Raw genomic sequence first — 25,859 nt, forward strand, 5'->3', positions numbered from 1 at the left:
GGCATTTGAGCTTTCAGAAATGTCAATTTAGAAAGGGAAAAGTGCATCACAGAGTGCACTCTGCAAAACATTTAGCTTATGGAATGTCTGGGATGATGTGTTACACTCCGTTCCCAGGGCCTGCCCTCCTTCCTTCACATGGCTACTCTGACAGACACCCTCTTAGAGCAAATGTGACCCCAACTCTCCAGACATATCATGTCAGCCCAGGTGGCAGAATAACCAAATACAAAGCAGGAACAAAAACAAAAACAAAAACAAAAACAAACAAAAAAAAGTCCGGAGCGGGGAGTTTCTTTGAAAAAAATTTTTCTTTAAGTCATGGTGGGGCACATGGGTGGCTCAGTTGGTTAAGCAGTTAAGCGTCGGATTCTTGATCTTGGCTCAGGTTATGACATCATGGGTTTGTGAGTTTGAGCCCCGGGCATCAGACTATATGCAGTATCAGTGCAGAGTCTGCTTGGGATTTTCTCTCTCTCCCTCTCTCTCTGCCTTTCCCACTGCTTATGTGTGCTATCTCTCTCAGAATAAATAAATAAACCTCAAAAAAAAATTTTAGAGGTTTCAGTGGTATCACAGAGAAGAAAACACCATGTTTAAATTTCTAACGCTTATTGGGGGATGGATTTTTCATACATATCTTTAAATTCTGTAGTGGTGGTTTGTTGGAAACTATAAACATTTTGGTGTTCTGGGCCTGTGGAAATCTTAATCTAGCCTGGGGCTGAAGAAGGAACTTGTGAATTAACCAAACTTAGCTGATGATGATACCCATAATCCTAGTCATAGTTGGTTGGTACAAAGAGAGCTTCATGACACAAATTCTTCCACAGATTTTTTTTGATTTAAGACTAAGAAGTGGTAAATTTCATCTCAATTTTATGGCTGAGAATATATAAAACAAGGGTCACAAACTGTTTGTGGAAGAGCCAATGTGGCTAGCAGATGTTTTCTTACTAGTTGTCTTACACTGTTTGGAAACATTTAAAATAGTTGACATGTAAAAATCTGAAAATTGCATACAAAAATCTTGAGTTCAGGCTTCTCTTGAAGAAACTAAATTTGGCCACACCGAGTGGTTATTTCTCCATAGCAACCACTGGCCGGAGCTCTGAGGTGGCCTGAAAAGGAGCACACGTCCTGTCATCCATGGGTTGGCAAATGCTTTCAGTAAAGGTCCAAAGAGTAAATATTTGCAGCTTTGCAGGCCGTGTGGTATCTGCTGTTACAACTTTTCAGCTATGCCACTATAACACAAAAGAAGCCATAGACAATACATAAACCTTACTTAGAAAACACGGCCAGCAGGCCAAGTTTGTCCTGAGGGGCACAGTGTGTCAACCTCTGCTCTAGTTTCTCACAGATGGCATCGCTGACTGTTTCCTTATACAAGCCTACCTTACTCATTTGCATAATTAAGCTGGCCCCTGTGGCATTAGTATCAATAGTTCCTGATGCAAGGCTGTCAGTGCTCCCCTTCATTTCATGGAGAAGTTCACAAAGCCAACACACAGAGGAATGCAGGGGTGAGAAATGGCATGGTGCCCTGCAAAAATGAAGCCTATAGAATATGTTAAACTGCAGGCAATTAAGGCTATAAACCTTAAAAAGGGATATTATCTTGGATTATCCAAGTGAGCTCTTAAAAGCAGAGAACTTTCTCCAGCTGTATGGAGAAAAGGTATATAAAAGGAGAATTTGTAGAGGTTCTAAACATGAGAAGGATTTGACAGATTGTCCTGGTCCTGAGACACAGGATCAGATGTTGGAAGCCATTTCTAAACTCACTAAAGTTGAGAAAACTCCTTGTGAGGTAAAGTGGGTTTGCAAGGCCTCTCACCATCAGATGGCAACGGATATCCACCCCCACTCAATTATTTTTGATTGAGCACCAACTCCCAAGGCTCCTTGTTGACTGGTATCAAGAGTAACTTGTCCCCTTATCTTAAAATATTTGGGATTATAGAAGCAAATATTACATTTCCTAAGAAACCTGTTTTTCTTCCCCTCAAGAAAATAGGCTATTGACCCCTGCTCACAAAAGAACTAACTCTTGTCTTTGCTATGCTAAAAACATTGCCTTGTATTTGAATGCTAAAGATACCTTCCTTTTCCATATGATAAGCATCTAAGTCACCTACATCAATCACTATTGATAAAGATTATGCATGAGTCTTCTACCAAATCTATGTTCTGGGAGATTTTCACATACCAAAGAATTTGTCATCAGAAATCATTGTCTAAGGCAGTTGCCACCTCTGTTTTGTACCCCATACACTTTTTCCATAAATAAAGCTGACTTTCTGGTCAATGCCGAGATGCCTGCCTGGTGATCAGAAAGAAACTCGAGGCTCTTTCACTCTCTTTCGCCAACACTCCATCCTTCAGGGAGCCCTGGACCTGCTGGAGCTGGACTCCGGCAATCAGACAGAGGCTTCCAGGAAGAAAGGGCCACTCCAGTTGACAGCCAGCAAGGAAACAGAAACCTCATTCCTACAACCCCAAGGAAATGGATTCTCCCAACCATCTGAATGAACTCTCTAGAGTCTCTGGATAAGAATCCAGATGGCCAACACCTTGGCTTGAACTTTGCAAATTCTTTATCAGAGAAAATAGCTGAGACAACCCTGACTTCTGGCATACACAACTATAGGGTAATGACTTGTATTCTTTTAAGTTACTAAGTTTGTGGTAATTCATTATGGTGGCAATAGAAAACTAATACAATGGAGTCCTGATAGTGTTCACTTCTCAGGCTCTAGTTCTTTCTTAGGCCCTGTGTGTAGTAAAGAATTTAACCTTACCTTTGGCTCCTGGAAGATAGTCTCTAAGCCTTTGGAAGGCCCTGTCTGACAAGAGTGTCTTTGTTTGTGGTCTCTGGGCCACACTAGAACATCTAATAATATCATTTTTCATGGGAGCTTTGAGTCACGTTGTATCAGCTTGACCCCCCAGAGAAGCTGGAGACTAAGGTCTGCCACATGGAGCCCCACTTTGGACTCCATTGGGAGAAGACAAGTGGCAGTACCATGCTTAGAACTTTGCTGGACTCTCCCTGCTGGATCTCTTCCTTGGCTGATTTTATTCTGTATTCTTTCACTGTAATAAACTATAACCTTGAGTATAACAGCTTTAAGTGAGTTCTGTTCATCCTTATAGCAAATTATCAAAACTAGAATTAGTCTTGGGTAATTCTCAAACTTGCAATTGTATCAGTAGCAATGGTGGACACCTAACTTCACACCTTGTCATATTTCTGCCTTTTCAAGCCTAGTTTGTTCAACCCTCTCATCATGGATTCCCTTATGGAATAAATATTTCATATTTTTAAGGTTTATTCATTTTTTAGAGAGACAGAGCATGGTGGGGAGAGGGTCAGAGAGTGAGGGAGACACAGAATCTGAAGCAAGCTCCAGACTCTGGGTTGTCAGCACAGAGCTTGATGAGGGCCTCAAACCAATGAACCGTGAGACCATGGCCTGAGCTGACGTCTGACACTCAACTGACTGAGCCACCAAGGTGCTCCAGTATTTCATTTTAACTAGTTTCTGTCACTTAGATCCCAGAGATTTTATATCACTATATAAATATATATATGCATATATATATATATATATATATATATATATATATTATATCACTATTGATAAGCCAGAAACTTTGAATAGCAGAATTTCACTTTTAAAAAAGACTAGAAAGGTCATTCATTGCAACCCTGCCATTTTCTAGATGAGCAGCCAAGTGGTTAAAGAAAACTATAAAGTCTTTTATAAATGATAAGTATATAAATTCTTCGATGACTCTGAGACTAGCACTCCTCAATCAAGGCCACATTATCTCTCATTCAAATACAAATCGGGGGTCAGTTCGTTTCCCAGACCTTACCAGAATGGCTGGAGTTTGTGTTAAACTCACTACAAGGAGCACTGGCTGATGTTTTGATGTGGGAGGCCTTTATCTCTGTTGTCTGGTTCTCGGAATCCTTATCATCTTGCGGCAGATGAGAGTCTGCAGAGCCAGGTCCCACAACTGGTTCGCTCATATCCCCCAACTTGTGGCACACCATTTGGTTTCTGATCCTTTCTTTAATAATAAAGAAAAATGTTAAAACACACACTGCCTTGGTTTTCAACTGTCTTTTAACATGATATGGGGAAGAACCTTTGAGAAAATAATTTATTCCTAGGCAGTGACATACCAAATGAGGGGCAACAGGAATGGTCTGCCCTGGTCACAGGCCATAAAGGGGTAGTGGTCTGCAGAAAATTTAAAGACAATAAAAAAATCAACAAACACTCTGCTTGCTTTTTATTGTTACCAGGCACCAGCCATTCCTGTGCCTCTGCCTTGGAACACCACTGCTCCTGGACTGCATCTCTTATTGTTCAAATTAACTCTTAGTTTCAGCACTGTTTCATATCCATTGACTTTGGTTGGAATTCCACAGGTGGTATGAAAACTTGTTCCTTTATTGTGGCCTCCTGAACCTTGGTAATGATCTTTGCACTCAGTCTCAGAGCAGAAATCTGCTTCCCTGCTTATGCATAGTTTCTCTCTGTTGTCTTCTCTCGTTTCCCCCCAGTATCCACCTAGTTCTGCTCCCTTTACATTCTAAATATTTTGATTGGTTATTTTTATATGTTTATGTTATATCCTTGTATTTGCTGTCTTTTATGTTGCCTATATAGAACTAAATTTTATTTCTTTGTTTTTGTTTCTCACTTCGATAAAAATAATAGTTACATGAAAAGGAGAACTAAACAGAGATTGCAACTGACATCATAGTTCTGAGGGATATAGTAGCTAAGATACCGTTTGAGTTGGATATGTCCGTTTCTCCTACTTCAGTTGAAAATAGATGTTGTTTAGTGACTTTCTTTCTTGTTCTTCTTAATTTACTCATCCTGCTGGCTTCAGGCTCATTACCTTCATCTCTTGTGTCCTATAATAACAAATAAACAAAAAACCAAATAACAGATCATGCACAGAACTAAATCTGGATGTCAAGAAAGCATGATGATTGGATACCTAAGTTATAAGTTTTAAAGTGAATATAAGAGACATTTATAATGAGATAAATTTTGTCATTTCTGCATGCTCTTGAATAATTCAAAATTAACAAGCCCAATATTCTGCTTACAGGTTGGATATTCTGTTCTCTTTTTATACCTGGTACAGAAATATAATTAAATAAATTGAGATCTTGTCCAACAAGTCGAGATTTTTATCTTTATTTTTTATTCTGGGATCTTTTATATTACCCATTCTTAAACCCATTTCTATGTAAAAGTCCTCTTTTTATGATTTCTATCTTTTCTTGGATCTCTAATCTTTTGAGCAGAAGCACTAGTACCCAAGGAATTAGATTCTATTCTTTCTTTTCTTTTACCCTCAGCCTTACTGCATCAATATTTACTTCACTTCAATAATAAAGTAAAAAATAAAATAAAAAATGCAGTTGCATCGTAAAATATTAGTTTATATGTATAAAAAAAAGTTATACTTAGTTTTATAGCTTGGGAAAGTCTAAAGAAAAAACATTTTAAAACCAAATAACCTAATTTTTACCATCAAGTTCTAATCCTTGACAGAATTCCTCAGTAGACCTGTCAAGGGTTATTCCCAGCAGGAGCTGGGCAGCGAAGCAGGGGCTGAGGGGGGAAGAGCTCGACATCTCTGCACCAACAGTGGGCAGAATCACCCCTGCAGTCCCAGGATACAAAAGCTAACACTGAAAAAAATAAGAATAAAAAAAGGCCAACATTAGTATTTTTTATGGTTTTTTTTTTTTTTTTTTTTTTTACAAACTCTTCATTGTAGTTTGAAGGGAGAAAAAGTGGCAGAGTCAAGGTCAAAAACTATAATCTAAAATGTTTTGAGCTATTTTCTTTTTGAAGAGCAGATTCTGAAAGATTCCGTATCTGGGAGCAAGTTATAAATACACGTCCAGAGCAGTTGCTGGGGAAGACCTGTACCCATTTGTCATATGACCAGTTCAGCCTCCAAAAGCTAAAAGAAGAAAAAAATAATTTAACATGTTTGTGTTAATATGTAATTAGGACACATTGTTATTATTGTTACTATGTTTAAAAAGGTATATTTCATAGGATGCAATCCTTTTTGTCATTTTAAAATTTTGCATCTTAGGGGCACCTGTGTGGCTCAGTTAGTTGAGCATCAGATTTCAGCTCACGTCATGATCTCTTCATTCATGAGTTCCCCCACATCGGGCCCCCTGCTGTCAGTGGGGAGCCTGCTTCGGACCCTCTGTCCCTTCCTAACTTGTGCTCTCTCAAAAATAAATCCACATTAAAATAAATAAAATAAAATAAAATAAAATAAAATAAAATAAAAATAAAGTTCCACATCTTAGAAAATTGTGGTCCCTTTTACTCCACATAATTTTTTTATGTTTTTTATGTTTTTTTATCTATTTTTGAGAGACAGAGAGAGACAGCGTGAGTAGGGGAGGGTCAAAGAGAGAGGGAGACACAGAATCTGAAGACAGGCTTCAGGCTCTGAGCTAGCTGTCAGCACAGAACCCGACACAGGGCTCGAACTGACAAACTGAACCCTGAGATCATGACCTGAGCCGAAGTCGGACACTCAACCCACTGAGCCACCCAGGCGCCCCAACTCCAGATAATTTTATATTTGAATGATATGATACTTATTGTGAGATATACGAGTTTATTTTTTTCTAGCAGTTTATAATTCTATTTAAATATTTTTCCAATACACTTCTGAAAGAATTCTGATAGTGATATCCTGGCTTTATTGTACATATTCAACATTTCTAAAATTACACTGCCAGAAATATACATCACATAACTTTACTTTTGGTAAATGTTTTTATAAATACATGACTAGCTTTATTAAGAAGTCTTGTTTAGACAAGGAAATAGTTGGCCATGTAGGTAAATATGAAAGAAAATTGAGCTAACTAGAAGCTAACACAAATGTTAGTCTGACCCATTAGGAATCCCCTCATACAGAGATAAAAGGAATCAAAGGAGATAGACTTTAAGATTTCCTTCAGCTTTAAACTGTAACCTGCAAATGAGTAACAATGTGCTCAAATCCAGCACTTTGTCAGGCACATTTCTCAGCATAAACCTCACGGAAATAGAATCTCCATTTTACAAATGAGAAAAGGGAGACCCAGAATAGCTTGCCCGAGGCCTCAAGAGGGAATGAGAGATGCGGTGTACAAACACCTCCTCAGATTGCCAAAGTGCCATTCTGCTCCTAAATGCCGGAGACGCCAGTTTAAAGCTTATTTTAGTAACACCTGTGAAATTTTATGATTTTTAAATGTTGGCAATTAATTTAAAGTATACGGTAGGAAATAAAGAGGGAAAAAAAGTTTCTCACCTCCTACACAGCCAGGTCTCAAAAAGACTGGAATGTTGTTCAGAATATGCCATTCTCCCTGCCCCCAGCAGAGGGAGGCAACAGTGACAGCGTATCTTTTCCCTAACCCTGGTATCTAATGTGGGCCTGAGAGATTATGGTCAAAACACTTAACTGTTATTACAGCTAATAAAAATAAAAAATACTTTTATTGTACCTACTATATGTCACATCTCTTCTAAATGCTTTGTATGTATTAATTCATTTAGTCTCAAAACAACTCCTCGACGTTTGAGGGGAAGAGCACAGGGTGTTATATGGAAACCAACTTAATAATAAACTATTTTTTAAAAAACCCTTTGAGATAAATATATTATCAACTGAGTCAAAGAAATGCTAATTAACTAGCTCAAAATCACACTTCTCATAATTGGCAGAGCTAAGATTTAAACCCAGGCAATTGACTCCAGATTACAAATACTTAATGCATCCTTAATGAACACCATCAGAATACCCCTGCACCAGGGTTCTAGAAGGCTCCTGCAGGGTGAGATGTTAATTCTTTAGTTGATGGATCACGGAAAGTTCCAAAAGCCCAAGAGGAACAGTAGGCTAGCTACAGAAGTTAGGAGGGTTGGAGGAGCCTTAAGGGACTCTAATCAGTACCTATTTACCAACTAGTTTAGAAACTTTTCATAATGTATCAGACATTCAGCAATATGGTCCCAACTCACAGTCCTCCTGGGTGCACCATTATGTTGGACAAGAACTGCCTGATATATGTAATGACTACTGAACAGACGTCAATCCCTACTGTCATTACCCAGGCACCTTGCATTACTGGGGATGTCTGTTGGAAAGATACCTCATTCCAGGTTACCTCCTGGGCCCCTGGCTCTTGGAAGATGGCTCTCACTAAGTCAGGCACTAATCCCTTATCTGAACAGCTCTAGATTCTGAACAAGAAACTAGGGGAAGCTCTTAAAGAGGTGGGCATGTGCCAAGCAGTGTGAGTTCTCAGAGACGGTTCTGAGAATAGACTCATGCCTCGACTCCATGGTGCATTATTACTAAACAGGCAGAATATTTTATAAACGATCTCCAGACAGCCAGGGAAACTAGGCCAAGCTAAAAAGGAGAAGTGAGGTAAGCTAGGTGGGAAGAACCGTGCCACAAGCACGGATATGCAATTTCATTTTGATCACATGACATAAATATGCAAATCCAGTTCATGCTTAGCTTGGGTAGTCTCAAAATCCCACTGCAACGGGTTGGTCCTGGCTTGATTTGACATCCCCAACAGAGAGGCTTCTCCCACTTCAGAAATGTTTGTGCTGCCCTTCCATTAGAGGATTCCTTTGCCTCATACATGGGATTAGCCTCAAAGAATGCTTCACATCACAAGAATTTCCATAATCCATGTTTCTTTCATCACATTGTTTCTTTTGAAAGTTGTTTAATGGCTTAATTTAAGTTTCTCATTTTGTATTTCAACTCAGTGGTTTGATCAAATTAACTAAAAGCAAGGCCTAACCTAAAGGGATCCTGCCAAGCATTAAATTTAGACCCTAATTTGACCTAATAAGTTTCCCTTCAATGTATTAACCAGTGTTATTTAGATTCTAAATATCACTGATTTTATTCATTTACTTTCAATTTTTTCTAACAGCTACATTTTTTAATATCAATACTTTAAAAATCATTGCTTTGACTCCTGTATACTATCTATTAATGTGTTTACCAAATGTCATTAAAGATGGGGGTGCAAGACGAAGAAAGCAAGCCAAAAAAATCTCATCAAGTTTTAACTTCTGTGAGAAATAATGGTAGGGGCACCTGAGTGGCTCAGTCGGTTAAGCCTCCAATTCTCGGTTTCCGCTCAGGTAATGATCTCACAGTCACGGGGTCAGGCCCCAGGCTGGCTCTGTCCTGACAGTGGAAAGCCTGCTTGGGATTCTGTCTCCCTCTCTCTCTCTGCTCCTCCCCTGCTCACTCACTCTCTCTCTCTCTCTCTCTCTCTCTCTCAAAAATCATTAAATAAATGTTTTTTAAAAAAGAAATCATGAGGGGTGCCTGGGTGGCTCAGTTAGTTAGGCGTCCAACTTCAGCTCAGGTCATGATCTTGCAGTTTATGAGTTCAAGCTGCACATCAGTCTCTGTGCTGACAGCTTTAGATCCTGGATCCTCCTTCACGTTCTGTGTGTGAATCTCTCTCTTTGCCCCTCCCCCACTCACACTCTGTCTCTCACTCTGTCTCTCTTTCAAAAATAATTAAATGTTTAAAAAATTAGAAAAAAAGAAAAAAGGATCAAAGATTATCAAATTTAAAGGAGTATGTCAGGGAGAAAAGAGTATGCCTTCAGTTTCCTTAAAGTGTGCTCTTCAAGGAAAAAGGGAGAAAAATGTATTCAAAATATTTACAGAAGAGATACTTCAAAGGACACATCACAAACCTACATCACTGAATCTAAAAATATCCATGCCCATTAACTACTGGTTCTACTTCTAACAATTTGTTCTAAGAAAATAATACAAAATATAAAGTTATACGCATGCCCGGGGTCACTTTTTTTTTATTAAAGCAAACACTTGAAAGCAGCACACAGTGAAATAGGAGGAGTAGAGCACATTGTGGTCATTCTGCTCAATGAATTCACTACTTAAAGTGAGTGACTCCATTTCTTATCTTTGTCACCTGGATTACCCAACAGTTACCAAAATATCCTCCCTGCATTGTCCATTTCTATCCATCTTCCACACTATGGCCCATGGTTCGTCATCTTTTTTTTTAATGTTTATTTATTCTTTGAGAGAGAGAGAGAGAGAGAGCATGAGCAAAAGAGGGACAGAGAGAGGGAGACACAGAATCTGAAGCGCTCCAGGCTCCAAGCCGTCAGCACGGAGCCTAATGCAGGACTTGAAATCACCAACGGAAATCATGACCTGAGCTAAAGTCGGACGCTTAACCAACTGAGCCACTCCAGTGCCCCGCATGGTTCTTCTTTAAATCAAATTTTTGGTCTTACTATTTCACGGCCTAGGTTGTGTCCACAATTTTCCATCACCTTCAAGAAAAATTCAAATTAGTATTCTCTGAGGCCAGTCTCACCAATCCCTCCAGACTCCATAGCTGGCCAGTTTTACACACAAACCTTTTCTCCCTCCAATGAAAACTAATTTTATCATTCTTCTGTCCCACACTGTTTTCTTTTTGCCTCAGCTCTTATTGGTTTTCTAGCCTGTCCCAGAGAGATTGTTACCTATTCTTATGGTGACAGCTCAAAATTAACCCCCTGGACAATTTGCTATAGCCACTCCATTCAAAGATGGCTGATTTTCTGAAATCCCCAGTGAAAATGCTATAGCCACTCCATTCAAAGATGGCTGATTTTCTGAAATCCCCAGTGAAAATGAGTCCCTTATCAAATTTTGTAATCAATTATTATCTTTTTCATCACAATTGGTAAAATGTTTAGCCTCCTTTTAAAAAATCTCACTTAGTGCTTTGTAAAATAATTCTCAATATCATTAAAGTAGCTTCCTTTCATTTGTATACTTTTTTTCTCCAAACCAACGGCAATGATTAGTTACTGGGGTTCCTTAAGTACCAAGAATATATTTAGGTGTCCCTTCTAGAATTAAGAACCACTGCCTCTATATACTGAAGAAGTACTTATAGCCCCAGTATTTACTTGGGCAATCTAGGGTAGACATTATGTTGATTTGACTATAGCAATGGCTGTGGGGATGGGGAAGATGAGCATACTACAGATACATTTGGGAGGTAGATTTGGAAGTTCAGTGGTTGACTTGATAAAGGAGGTGCAAGAGACAGAGGGCCAAAGGTGACAGTCAGGTTTCTGACTATGGATTCCAGAATGATGAGGAGACCTGAGAGAGGAGTTGCTGGGTTGTGTTGTGAACATATGGACTCTGTGATGCTTGTGTCATCTGAAGGCATCCAGCAAGCATGGGTCAGAATCCAAAAGATAAAATGGAAGTAAAGAGCATAGCCCTGAAAGTGGCTAGAACCATTAAGAGAAAGAGCAGAGACTAAAGGATAAGAGAACTAAGATAGAACTGAGAAAGGATTAAACAAAACTTAGTATTTGTTTAATAAGTAAACAAAGGAATGGAATCCCAAAAAGTAATCAGAGAAGAAAAATGACCAGAAGGGAAAAAAAAAAGTTGGGACCCAATGGTATCATTGATAGTGAGAAATAAAACTGTATTAAAAGAAGGGAGTACCAAGCAGCCTAACACTGAAATAATAAATACAGTTGGTATTAAGACTAGTCCATTGTTGAGAAAGCGTGAAATCATGCCATTTGCAGCAACATGCATGGAACTGGAAGGTATCGTGCTAAGTGAAATACGTCAGTCAGTCAGAGGACAGATATACGTTTCCACTCATATGTGGAATAGGAGAAACTTAACAGAAGACCATGGGAAAAGGGAAGTGGAAGAAAATAGTTACAGAGAGGGAGGAAGGCAAACCACAAGAGGCTCTTAAATACAGAGAACAAACTGAGGGTGGATTGGGGTTTGGGGAAGAGGGGAAAATGGGTGATGAGCACTGAGGAGGGCACTTATTGGGAAGAGCACTGGGTGTAAGCCAATTTAACAATAAATTATATATTTTTTAAAAATAGTATAAATATACATCTTCTGTATTATCAAAAAAAAAAAAAAAAAGACTAGTCCATTGCATTTTGCGATCCAAGTCACTAGAGGCATTGGTAAAGGCAGGTTCAGTGGAAGAATGTGAGCAGCAGAGTTGAGAATGGAATGAGAGGTGCTTGGTCCAGGGTTCACACACTACAAACACGCCAGAAATATTCTCTACTATCAAGTGGAGACAGTCAGAAAATACACCTTAAAAGTAACAAGAGAAAGAGACAGTTACTTTGACCACTGGAAAAGTGCCTAGGGGTCCAAGATGAGCTTATATGGCTTTTAGGAAGAATGGACTTACACATATTTCAATGCTTAATGAAAGGAGTTAATAAAGAAGATGCTGAAGGGAGGAGAAGAAGAAGGTTAAAGCAAGGTCCCTGAAAGGGCAGAAAAGATGGAAACTAGACTTGAAATAAAAGGATTAATTTTAATATATCTTCCTCTATAAGAGGAAGAAAAGAAGATAGAATGTTAGAGGAGAGAAGAAAAAAATTAAGGGGGAAAGGAAAATTAAGAGGAGGAAAGGAAGGAGGGAATTGTCGACATCTGATGAGTGCTATTCAGGTGACAGAACTCTGCCTCAGGGCAATTAAGTTCACCCAGTAAGTGGTAGAATCTAGACGCAAAACTAATTTTAAACACTTGATCTTTCTTGTCTCTTCTGGATGAGAAAGGTAGCCAGTTATGAAGCTTCAAATTTTCTCCTCTGGGTGGGAAATGCACAGACAGTAATAATATGGAAGACTAGAGGATTAAGAAAAATGGAAATGGCTTGCCATTGTCATAGCAGAGAATGCAAAAAAGCCAACCCAGGAAACAAAACTGTTAAGTGCTCCCACAGAAACAGGAGATTTTTAAGTTTAGTGGCATCAATCTGCACAGGTAAATTATTTTTCCTCCAGCAAAGCTCTTCCAGAACTGAGGTTTTGTGAGGATACAAACTTAGGAAGACGATGACAAAAATAAGTTAAGGGTATTGACAAGAAAGACTAAAATAATGAGATATGGAATAAAAGAGAGGTGGAATGGGAAATGAAATCAGGAAAGACTGACAAGGAGAACCTAGTCAAAGGACTGGAGATTCCTAGAAGGTGGCATTTTAGATGTCTCCTTGTGCTGAATATATTGACTAGAATAGAATAGGAATTGAGTAAATATTTTCTAATAAATGAATGGCAACCAAGGCCTACCATGTTGAAGTATAAGGCCAGAAGGAAACTTTAACTCAGAGCTCTCCTTCATAAATATTTCAAAATAAAATATCTTTGAATGTCCAATAGAACCCGATGATAATTCAATGGGCTGATGTAATCAAAACACTTTTCCTAAATAAAGTATTACATGGACTCCCTCAGTTTCCTCAAGGCAAGCTAAAAGTAAAACAGGTTTGCTGGGGAGCTGCTCCACAATGACTTTGTCCCTTCACCCCATTCATTTCACCTTTCCTTCAGGGATTTTCAATGTATTTATCCTCAAAGCCACACTATCTTTGAGGTTAGATTATGCCTTTTAATCATACACAGAATCTTAGCATAATTAAAGATTGTTGATATTTCAAAAGAATTTTTTAAACATTAGAGAACAATAAAAAGACATAAAATTATAAAATATGTGCTGTCTATTGTGTTGGTCATTAAATATATTTTCTTCAGTTCTGATCTGTTCCCTGTCTTACTCAAGACCCGTCCAAAGTATTTGCCTTGTTAGTTCTCTGACTCACCAACCAGATAAATAAGCATCCTTTGAAAACTTATTTAAAACCTAGAACACTTCTTTATGGTCTAGTAAGTGATTCACTCCTTCAAGGAAGCTATTTCTGCAATGTCACTTTAGTTTTACCCTCAACTGGAGTCCCTGAGATCATTAAAGACAGGACTCAAATGACCACCATTTCCCAACTTAAAGAAAATGAGACATTCTTAGGGAGACATTACCCACAGATCTACTTATTTCTAACACTTATTCTTCATACATATATTTTTAAATAATTTTAATCCTTAAACTGTATTGTATTTTAGGAGGTTCCATCTGAACACATGGAATCTCTGGAGATTTTTGTTACAATGTGTTCTTTATTACACATGTAATAATCCTCACTGCAAAAATTCAAAGGTCAGGACATGGAGGAGGGCACTTGTTGGGAGAAGCACTGGGTATTATATGGAAACCAACTTGACAATAAAATATAATAAAAAAATTCAAAGGTCAGAAGCTCATGAAATAAAATGGAAAATTTTAAAAACAGTAAGAGTTCTCTGTGTTCCTCTAAACTTTAGGTTTTTTGACAAGCAAATATATTCAGAAAGTCATTTCTTACATTAGGCACATTTTGAAATATACCAAAAATAGAAATTGAAGAGAATAGATGTACTACAGTACATTTCACACTCTTCGTTAACAGGCAACTTCCTGTTTGTATGACCCTCTTTGTATGAAATACATTCATTTATTCAACAAGTACTTAGTGAGTATCTAGAAGAGGCCAGTCATAGGTCTGGGTGCCATAGGAGAAATAAAGATGGGCTACTTGTTGTTCCATGGAACATAAATATCATACATGATAGAAAGTGGTGTCGGTAGAGCATATGAATGAGGAAGGTGCCGTTTGCTGATGGAACAGCTGAGTCTCTGAAAGTTGCAGTAATTCGTTGACTTCACACCCAGAAAATAGCAAAATCCAAATGAAAATCTTTCCTTTTTTCATCTTATTTACAAACTTACAGACAACAAAATAATGAGTTGTTTTGTTTTGTTTTGTTTTTATTTTGAGAGAGAGAGATAGAGAGCAAGTGGAGTGGGGGTGGGGCAGCAGGCAAAGAGAGAGGGAGACAGAACCCCAACCAGGCTTCTTGCTATCAACACAGAGCCCAAAGCCGGGCTCAGACCCACAAACCAAGAGATCATGACCTGAGCCCAAATCAAGAGTCAGACTCTTGATGGGGTGCCTGGGTGGCTCAGTAGGTTAAGCGTCTGACTTTGGCTCATGTCATGATCTTACCCTTAGTGAGTTCAAGCCCCACATTGAGTCTGTGCTGACAGCTTGGAGCCTGGAGTCTGCTTCAGATTCTGTATCTCCCTCTCTTTGCCCCTCCCCCATTTGTTCTCTCTCCCTCTCCCTCTGTCTGTCTGTCTCTCTCTTTCTCTCTCAAAGAAATAAACATTAAAAAAAATTTTAAGGTCGCCTAGGTGGATCAGTGGTTAAGCATCTAACTTTGGCTCAGGTCACGATCTCACAGTTCATGGGTTCGAGCTCTGTGTCAGGCTCTGTGCTGACAGCTTGGAGCCTAGAGCCTACTTCAGATTCTGTGTATCCCTCTCTCTCTGGCCCTCCATCTCTCAGGCTCTCTCTCTCTCTCTCTCAAAAATAAATAAACATTAAAATTTTTTTTATTTTTTAAAAACTCAAATGCTCAACCAACTGAGCCAACCAGGCACCCCCAAGCAATAAAATATTGAAAACTAAAAATGTTGCCTTTAAGAATACTAAGTACCAAACAGTTTTATATAAAAGGCAGCAGAAATTTCAAGTCGATTTTTTTTACCTTCACATTTTAATGTAGAGTTCAGTAGCATCCCTGTCTTTTGAGGTAAACTTAAGCACAGAAGGTAAATACAGATAAATTCCTTGGAAGTTATAGAGAATCAGAACTGTAGTTACGATAATGGGCTAAAATGAGATGGGCTATTTGGAAACATGTTAGGTTTGTCATCTTCAAGCACATTTGTGGTGTGGTTAGGTAGTCAACTGTCAGCAAAGACCCAGATTGTTTGCAGTTCTTCCACCATAGGTGCTCACCACTTTTGCAATAAAATAGATTCAAGTTGGTAGGTTAGATGGAACCCTGTTCCACCTATACATTGATCTCCACCCACGGATTGTAGAGAAACTGTCATTATAATGAGCCTCTATGTGAAAGAAGAGCCACAGTGTTAATGGTGGCTGCTTCCACCATGTAAATGACATAAAGTGATCTGCATCTCACTTCCATCCCCAACAAGATGACACAATAGGCAACAGCAGCACCAAACCTAGAGTAAATCTCACCTCTGAGGGTAAGGCAATGCAAAATCTTCAATAGAACATTCTATATGAGGAAAGTATGCATAGTCAATAGTTTCAGAGAGGGGAAAAGTTACTGTAAAAACATCTAACACACTTGTTATTTTCACAATATGAAGCTAAAAAACAAATGAAGCTAAAATAATAAAGGACCAAAAATTTGGTCAATTTCTTGAGCTTGGTGCTAGTACTGGCCCTCCTTTTTTACTGAAAAAGAAATTTTCATATTTACCAGAGAAATGAAGGTCTTTATCTCTAAAAATATCTGTGTAAATAGGATCAAAGTAATTTTTGCAGTCTTTGTGATGGGCATAAAAGCAACAAATATTTTTCAAAGATGAGAGAAGATTTGTAGAAAAATTTAAATATACATGTATTATATAATCTATATTTATGGTAATGAGTTCTATAATATAGAGTGAAATAAGATCCAAGAACACTATAGAACTGTCAGTGAAGCTATCAGCTAATAGGCTGCTGCAGATAAAAATATTGGGCCTCATCAAAAAAGAATATTTTAAATGTGACAGGAGAAGGCATTCCATTGTTTAAAAAAATGTGATGTGCTTATGGCTAGAATACTAAATATAGTTCTAGTCACTACCCCTGGAAACACATTAATGGGCTAGAAGTGGATCAATATGTGTTTATTTATATAAATGTATGCCACATGTAATTGTTCTCATTATCACATAGAAAGATAAACAGGGGCACCTGGGCGGTTCACTAGGTTAAGCATCCAACTCTTGATTTCAGCTCAAGTCATGATCTTACGGTTCATGAGATGGAGCCCAAGGTTGGGCTCTGTACTGATAGCATGGAGCCTACTTGGGATTCTCTCTCTCTCTCTCTCTCTCTCTCTCTCTCTCTACCCTTCTCTCTGTCCCTCGATCCCAAAATAAATAAATAAACACTAAAAGAAAAAAAAAGGTAAATAAAGCTCCACCGTGTAAAAGAAAAAGTGCAAAACTCCTCAAGGCTATAAAAATGAAAACTTTGGGGGGAAAACTACTGGTCATCCACAACATAGTAAAGTGTATATGATGAATAACTCCTGTTATTCAGTAGTTCTAGGCACTATTCTAAGCCCTGAACATGTATTAACTCATTTAATCTCTCACAAAATCTCTTACAGTCAATACTATTAATGTTGAAATGAAGCACAGAAAAATCTAGTAACTTATCCCATCTCATCCAGCTAGTAGGTAGTAGAGCCAAGAGTGAAACACAGGCATTCCAATTTCAAGGAGTGTATCTTAACCACTGCATGTGAAACACAAGTCTAATTTTAACATAAAGAGAAGTACTTAAAGGGAGGTAGATTCAAGGTAAATAAAATTAAACATGAGATAAACCAAAAACTTTGAGATATACAAATGAAACTGAATTTTTAAGAGACAAAACATATTTAAAATATAAAAACAGAGTCAGGAAGTCTATACAGAGTTGCACAGACAAGCATAAGGCAGGAAAAACAGGGTAAGCTGGGGTAGAGAAATCTCTAGCCTTGAGTCCTGCTTCTAGAAAGTCAGTCATAGCCTTCCACAGAGCTGCATTTAATATCCCAACACACACACACACACACACACACACACACACACACACACACACACTCACACACACGATCCAGGCTGCAGAGCAGGATGAACCTCTGGTCTCCGGAGAGGGACCATTCTACCTGCCATCTGGAAGCATCACCCCTTTTTGTCTACCTGTGCAGGTGTTTTCCTCCGCGTCTACCTCGCAGATACTGAGTCCTATGCATCATTTGCAGGGCAGAGAACAGATCTTACCCAACTCGCTTGGCATATCACCCAGCTCAGGACCACACACAAGGTTTTTGATAAATAGCTTTTAATTATTATGGTATCCTGCCATTTCCCTCAATTTGCAGCTTCACACAGCCATAGGGCCTACTTTCGGGAATAAGAATGTGTTTTTGATCTATTGTCTGTTCACTGCTGCTAAGAACTTGGCTGAACACACGACTTTAAGACATTGTTTTAAATAGAGAATCTCAGTAAAATATTCTTTAGGGAAATGCCAAATCTAAGATTAATAAGTGTTCATTTTCACTGAAGATTCTACCAAGGAATTTGTTCAGGTTGGGGACGTAACCACCAGGGAGAGTTTCTGAATGCGCACAATCTGCCCTTTTTGATGCATCAAGCCTTTGTTCAGCTGCTGTGTTTTTTGCAGTTAAACTCATGCTGCTGCGGCTCACGTTACCAGAACATCTGGTGTGGAACAAAATCATTGCCCTTATCCAGGTATTAGTTTACTAGAAATGGAATGTCACACACCATCTCCCTCCCACCTCCCATATTCTTTCTCTTCCAGAGAATATGACCCTACACAGGATAGCACAGGGGTCATTCAGAGGGGGGTTGGGTCACATGGACACCGAGACTCACTTTTATTAAATATAATGTTCTATTAAATATAATGTTCTACCTCAGTTATCAAGGAACTTTTTCCCAAGAGACAAGGTTTGTCTCTTGCTGTGAAAATTATGTACTTTAAAATTATATTGCTGGGGCACCTGGGTGGCTCAGTCAGTTAAGCGTCCTACTTCGGCTCAGGTCAGGATCTCATGGTTCGTGAGTTCGAGCCCCACATCGAGCTCTGTGCTGAGAGCTCAGAGCCTGGAGCCTGCTTCAGATTCTGTGTCTTCCTCTCCCTCTGCCCCTCCCCAGTTTGCACTCTCTCTCCCTCAAAAATCAATAAAAACATTTTAAAAAGTAAAAATAAATAAAATAAAATCATATTGCTAGTCTTTCTATTCTACTAAGAGTGAATAAATAATCAACACTGTGTCTAGACTGGTTTTGGGAGACTGTGACACTTAAGGATTTTCACAAAAGCTGGGTCACCTGGAAATACAGCTGGGGGTAGGAAATACAGTTCTGTCCTGGGCTCAGGTATAATAAAACCTAGACCAAGAAGACATTGAATCGTTAGACACCAATATTTGAAAGGATAATGATGTGGGGCATCTGGAGGTCTCAGCTGGTTAAGCATCCAACTCCTGATTTCTGCTTGGGTCAAGATCTCATGGTTTGTGGGTTTGAGCCTGCATTGGGCCCCACACTGATGGTGCAGAGCCTGCTTGGAATTCTCTCTCTCACTCTCTCTGTCCCTTCCCTGCTCTCTCTCTTTCAAAATAAGTAAATAAAACTTTAAAAAAATTTAAGGTAAAGATATGCATACTAATTACTTTCCCTAAGTCATGATTTTTTTACAGCTCCAAATTTATTTTCAGATAAAAAGCATTCTATTAAACAAATGTGTCCGGCATTTGATGCCTCTTGACAATGACAGGGCACTTAGTGGTGAGCCGCAGCTACTCCCCAGTGAATCCCTTCTCACCTACTGTTAACCAGTTTCTTTGTGAAAAGTGCATTTGTTGTCTCCATCCCAAAGCACACTGCTCACACCCATTATAGGTAGCAGTGACCCCACTCTTCCCTAGCCTTCTAGCTGTCTTCTGCACTGGATGGAGAAGTGGGGATCAGATCTATTTTCTCTATGCTTCTATTTTGAACACAGTGCGTTAGTCTAACGCTATACTTTGCACTTAGTTGTGCTTCTTGTATTTTATTTTCTTAAATCCATCTGAAGAAAACCCACATTCGACCACAATGTGCCTCCCAGTCTACCTTTCAGTCTTTCAGAATGGTCTGTCAAAAATACAAGAGTAGAAGTTGGGTACATACCCAATAAAAACTAGTGAGAAGTGCTACATGTTGACAACTGAGTATTTTAATACATTCTAGAGCAGACAAGAGGCTATCACTATTTAAATGCCATGCATTTCAATTATAATTTGAAAATGGGGTCTCACCTTTAGCCACTTAACCTCAAAGCATTTTTATTATGAGACAAAAGCTTTGAGAAAAACAAAGATTGTGTTCTTAATAACAACCAAGATAGGCATAAAAGAATTTTATAGCATCCTTATGCTTCTGAACCCCAGTGCCTAATGAAGTTATTTTCAATGATTATTCAAACTAAGTGAGCTTTTATAATGCAAATTATGAATTTAGTTTTTATTATATTTATAAACTCAACATGTAGTAGAGGAGAGAGTTTCTTCACCAACCTCTCCAAAGCAGACATAAAACAAGTATAATCACACTGCCCTTATTCATACTGGAACACAAATAGTTCACATAGAATAATAAAAAGCTTTGCTGTCAGTATTTTGGTAAAGAACAGTTTAAGCATTAACTTCATACCTCCTGTAGAAGGTCCCCTTCATCATCCATTTCACACTTTTTTGTTTAAGTCCACTTTGGAAACCACAATCCCCAACAACTGCGTTCAACACGTATTTATATGTATACCTGAAACAAAACAAACACAGCAGATGATGAATTCCATGGAGGCTCTTTTCCAGAGGGGTCTGGCAGGTAATAAAAGATAAACACCAGACTCTGATGTGTCATGCCCAAGGCACAGTATGCTGGAAATGCACTAGAAGAGTCGAATGACAAATGCTCATTTATGCCTGACTCCCTACAAACAAAGGACATTACAGGGCTTAAAACCGTGTTGATTGACTTTTTCTCCAACATACTGAATTTTGTTATATAACAATCGCATTCTAGAATGAACGCTATTGTTAGACTCAGATGATGAAACATTTATTAGACAACTATGCAATCACAGTCCACAGACAAAACACAAATGGAAAAATACAGCCGTAAGTGATCCAGATTTATGCCAATGGCAAAGATCCACTCATTTGTTAATCCCCGTTTTTCTCTGCTTTGCTGTTTTCTTTTTTCTTTTTCCTTTTTCTTTTCTTTTCTGTTCTGTTCCAGGGTCCTTTCTAGCTTCTAAATTAATTCTGGTCCTTCACTCTATAGCCACAACCATCTTTCTTTATTTAGCCTTCTAATTCTACAAATGTCACTCTCTGACAGACCCCAGCCCTTCCCAGCTGGCCACAAGGAACACAGAATGATCTATACTTCGCCTCACATGGTCTCAGGAACAATCCCAACTCAAAGGAAATATAGAATGCTTTCTCAAAGAGTTTGAAATTATGTTTCTGCTGCCTTCCATCGTGACCTCACATTGGCGGGGGAAGCGAGGAAGGCGTTCTGAATCAAATCAAATCCTCTCTAAGCGTTCTCCATGTATGAGTGTACAGTCTCCATAGCTGATCCCTTCTGTCCTGGACTTTGGCCTGAGGAAGCCCAGGCCAACACTCCTGCCCATGAGCCAGGCCTGACTCTCTTGTTCTATTTCCACAATCGCATATTGTTTTAGGTTTGTTATAATCAACTCTACTTTTTCCTTGGTTTTTTTGCTCATCTTTCCACCTGAGTCCCTTGTGTCTCTTTTCTACCTTATAAACTCCAAGGTCTTCTCAGTTTACTGTCTGTGTCTACTTCTAATCAAACCATAATATAGAATTTAAACACACTGTTGATAATAGTTGCTATATTGCTGACAAGTTTTGTTCTCTGTTCTTAATTACAAAACTTAGTATCTAAAAAGTTTCTTATTTCTCTCTTAAAACTTAAAAAAATCAAATTGGATCTACTTATCTAATTACTTTTAGTTGATTTTTCATAATTTCATCCAAATCCAAATGCTGATTTTTTTTTTTATAAACTTAAATAAATCATGGGGTGCCTGGGTGGCGAGGTCGGTTTTAACATCTAACTCTTGGTTTCAGCTCAGGTCATGACCTCACAGTTCTCGAGATCAAGCCCCATGTCCGTCTCCACATTCACAGCACAGAGCCTGCTTTGGATTCTCTCTCTCCTCCCTCTCTGCCCCTTCCCTGCTTGCTCTCCCTCTCAAAGTTAATATGTAAACTTTAAAAAAAATAAAGACAAAGTAAAAACCTTATAGTTGAAGTTTTCACACACTTTTTTTAACCCTCCAAATTAGCAATTAATTCTAATTCTAATAAGCAAGATAAAATGAAAATATTGCTGTATTATAAAACAGAGAGTGGTGCATTTCTGAAAAGTAAATCAGATAAACAATTAAATCTTACAAGGCTGTTAGAACATCTTTATTATTCATTTATATTCATGTCACATGCAAAGCAATATTATCTGCACAATAATGACACAAGGCACACATTGTAAGTCAGAGAGACCCTAATTCAGAGATTCCAATTTCCAGTGACAACCTACCCACTGAGCATCTTTCCAATTCTGTTTTACTCACTAGACTGTACCCCACCATCTCTCACCTCCCAGTCAAATTATCCTTGGCCCTCCCCATTCTAAACCTCAAGATTAGCTACTTTAACAAGTTCCTTCCACAACTTCTTCCACCAGATTCATTGTTTACTTATTTAAAATTAATTGTAGGGGTGCCTGGGTGGCTTGGTCAGTTAAGCGTCTGACTTCATGACTCAGGTCATGATCTCACGTTCGTGGGTTTGAGCCCCACGTCGGGCTCTGTGCTGACAGCTCAAAGCCTAGAGCCTGCTTCAGATTCTGTGCCTCCCTTTCTCTCTACCCCTCCCTGCTCATGCTCTGTCTCTCTCTGTCTCAAAAATAAATAAAACATTTTTAAAAATTTAAAAATAAATAAAATTAAAAAAAATTAATTGTAGTTCTTTTCAAAATTGCTTATGCTAATTGCACTGTTTGTTGCAAATATGCAGTTTAATTAAATATTGTGTAAACTAATAAAAAGTTATTTAACATTGCTTCAAAGCTAAGGTGAATGTTTTAGAAAGACTTGAAAATGATATGCTTAGTATGCTATGCTTTAGCAAAAATACCAATGGCAAGGTAGTATATAAATACTAAAAATGCATTTCTTCTGGAGGCTAGGAAGTCCAAGACCAAGATACCAGCAGATTCAATGTCTGGTGAGGACCCCTTGCTGGTTCATAAGTGAAGTCTTCTCTCTGTGTCCTCACATAGAGCTTTCTGGAGTCTGTTTATAAGGGTAGTAGTCTCATTCATGAGAGATTCAGTAAATAGCAGTACATGTCTAATAAAAATTGTTGCTACATTCTCTTCAGGTAATATACCTATAGAAAATTAAGATAATTTATTAGAGTATAGAATTTTCTTTTGGAAATTTTCTTATTTTCTTTTGTCTTATAATAGTCTAAGATCTTACATCACTAACTAAATAATTTTATTCTTATTATATCATCTTACACGATGATAATGGTTTATGCAAGAGAGACACTATAACATTCTTATCAATGGATGTATACTCAAAATAAGGCATTGATCCAAAATCAATAGATTGGCTAATAAGTATATAATTAGATGGCTTAAGTTAAAAGAACATATTTAAATAAGTGCTCCTTATGGTACTCCATTTTAGCTCAATTTCTTGAATAACCAAATAAATTTTTACCTGATTGTTTAAGATAAAATATCTCTTTTATCTTTATAAAAGTTTCTTTTAAAAAGTGGATGCAGCCTTTTGGAAAGAGATGTCAAACATAATACATGCATTTACTTTTGTCGGTTTCAAAAAAAAATCAAGCTAAAGGGCATAAGTGAAAAAAGAAGAAAGGAAATGGAAATGGGGATAACAGAAAACAGATCTGGATGGTAGTAAGCATAATGAAAAATTGTGGCAAGCTTTCAACAAACCACAGTAAGTTAATCCTAATGGATCAGTGAGAAAAGTCAAGAAACAATGCAGCATGCACTGCAGAACTTTCCAGAAATAAGAGAAAAAAGCAAAAAGTAAAAAAATAAGATCAAAGGGACTAAAAAAGAAAAAGATGACAAATCTAGGAGGTTTGACATATGAATAATAAGTTTCAAAAGTACATAATAAAGAAAACTAAAGGGGAAAATATCTTCAAAAATAGCCATTTCCCAGAATTAAAGGGCATGGGTTTCCAGAATGAAAGGTTACAATGAATAACTGGCTAAATACATGTTGACTCACTATTATTGGGGTGCCTGGGTGGCTCAGTCGGTTAAGTGTCCGGCTTTGGCTCAGGTCATGATCTCATGGTTCGTGGGTTCGAGCCCCGCATCGGGCTCTGTGCTGACAGCTAGCTCAGAGCCTGGAGCCTGTCTTCAGATTCTGTGTCTCCCTCTCTCTCTAACCCTCCCCTGCCCGTGCTGTCTCTCTTTGTCTCTCAAAAATAAATAAAGAACATAAAAATTTTTTTTAAATAAATAAAGACTCACTATTATAAAATTTCAGAACACTAACATATACAATGTTTGAAGAATCCAAAAGAACCCAGACTTCTTAACAGCAACACTGGCAACTTGAAAACAATGGAGAAAGGTTTCAAAATTACATGGAAAAATATCTAACCCATTATTCTATACTGAGTCAAAACTAACAATCATAAGAACAAAATAATGATATCTTTCAATACCACTCATATACCATTTCTCAGAAAACTAATGAAGGCTATGTTTTTCCAAAATGGGAAACCAAAACAAGAAAACCACAGATCCAAGTAACAGGAGATCCACATGGGGAAAAGTAAAGGGAATCACCAGGAAACTGATAAGAATGACAGCTGAATATCATGGTAAAGTACTGTGGGGGCACCTGGGTGACTCAGTCAGTTAAGCGTCTGACTTGGCCTCAGGTCATGATCTCAGGGTTCGTGAGTTCAAGCCCCACATCGGGCTCTATGCTGACAGCTCAGCGCCTGGAACCTACTTTGGATTCTGTGTCTCCCTCTCTCTCTCTGCCCCTCCCCCACTCATGCTCTAGCTCTCTGTCTCTCTCAAAAACAAAGAAGCATTGAAAAAAATGAAAAAATAAGTAAAGTACTGTCAGATATTTTCAAAGCAAAGTCTCAAGAAATAAGTTTCAAAAAAATAAATTAATAAAACGTCTCTTGTGCCTAAATTTTGGGGGAATAACTGAGACTGAATTTCTAATTATATATTAGATACTTATACAGAAGTAACTGGGGGGAAGAGGTAATTACTAACTTCATGGAAAAGAAAAAGATGATATAGACCAGGAAAAAGAATCATGTAATAATACTACACGGCTTAACTGTGAATAGCTTTACATAATCATAATAATCTAAATGCTAAATTTTGATCCTAGTAGCCTTACAATGCTTTATTAGAACAACTGTGGGAATTGAAAGTGAGCATGTATATTCAGCAAGGAAAGACAGCTAAATCCTCATTGATCCAACGTGAGAAGTCAATAGGTAATGCCAAAAACTTAAAGATGAATAAATAGTACTGTAAGTACAATTTTTAGAGATACTGAGCCAGAACAAAAGATTTAGCTAAAGAAATTGAGACTAGATGTCTCAGGAGGGGAAACAGAAGTAGAGTGAGGAACTGTTTGACTCTAAACCATGGGCATATATATCTTTAATAAACACATTTGGTGTGGATGGGGACAGATGAAATGCTGATTTCTCCAAAAAGCGGTTCTTTTCGATTGTGTTTACTTGATCTTTTCTTTCCTTCTTTCTTTCTTTATTTCTTTCTCTCTTCCTTTCTTTCTTTTTTTGGCAACTGGTCTTAATGTAATCTTTTTATATACAGTTAGTCACTTTATACTTTTATATAACTTTATATAGTGTTTACCGTATCACAGAGTGTTTTATCTGTCCCTATATCTCCCACCAAAGCTGTGAATTCCTAGAGGGTTTGGATTCTATTTTGTGACTCTAGTACCTGGAACACTGCCTATCCCATAATAAGAGATCAATATACTTTTGTTGAATGAATGATGTACGAGAAAGACTGAATTTATTATCTAGGGAAAAAATACCACACTTCCATTATGATAATTAAGTATATATTGCCAAAAAACAGATAGTCTC

General features: G+C 38.0%; 1 protein-coding gene across 3 annotated transcripts in view; it reads right to left on the reverse strand.

Annotated features, from left to right (window-relative positions):
• Positions 1 to 25,859, reverse strand: part of LGSN (lengsin, lens protein with glutamine synthetase domain) — a 191,643-nt gene that overhangs the window by 10,987 nt on the left and 154,797 nt on the right. Inside the window, exons 2-4 of one of the 3 annotated variants that reach the window (XM_029943789.1) lie at positions 20,329 to 20,436; positions 4,813 to 4,942; positions 3,886 to 4,083 (exon numbers count right to left, since the gene is read on the reverse strand). In XM_029943789.1, coding sequence (XP_029799649.1) covers positions 3,886 to 4,083; positions 4,813 to 4,942; positions 20,329 to 20,358 — 358 coding nt within the window. In that variant the 5' untranslated portion in view covers positions 20,359 to 20,436. Of the gene's footprint in view, positions 1 to 3,885; positions 4,084 to 4,812; positions 4,943 to 20,328; positions 20,535 to 25,859 lie in introns of those variants that run through there. The other 2 variants (XM_029943788.1, XM_029943790.1) reach the window with 2 other exon arrangements.

Source organism: Suricata suricatta, chromosome 7 (genome assembly GCF_006229205.1).
Source record: "Suricata suricatta isolate VVHF042 chromosome 7, meerkat_22Aug2017_6uvM2_HiC, whole genome shotgun sequence".
In the NCBI taxonomy this organism is placed as follows: Eukaryota; Metazoa; Chordata; class Mammalia; order Carnivora; family Herpestidae; genus Suricata; species Suricata suricatta.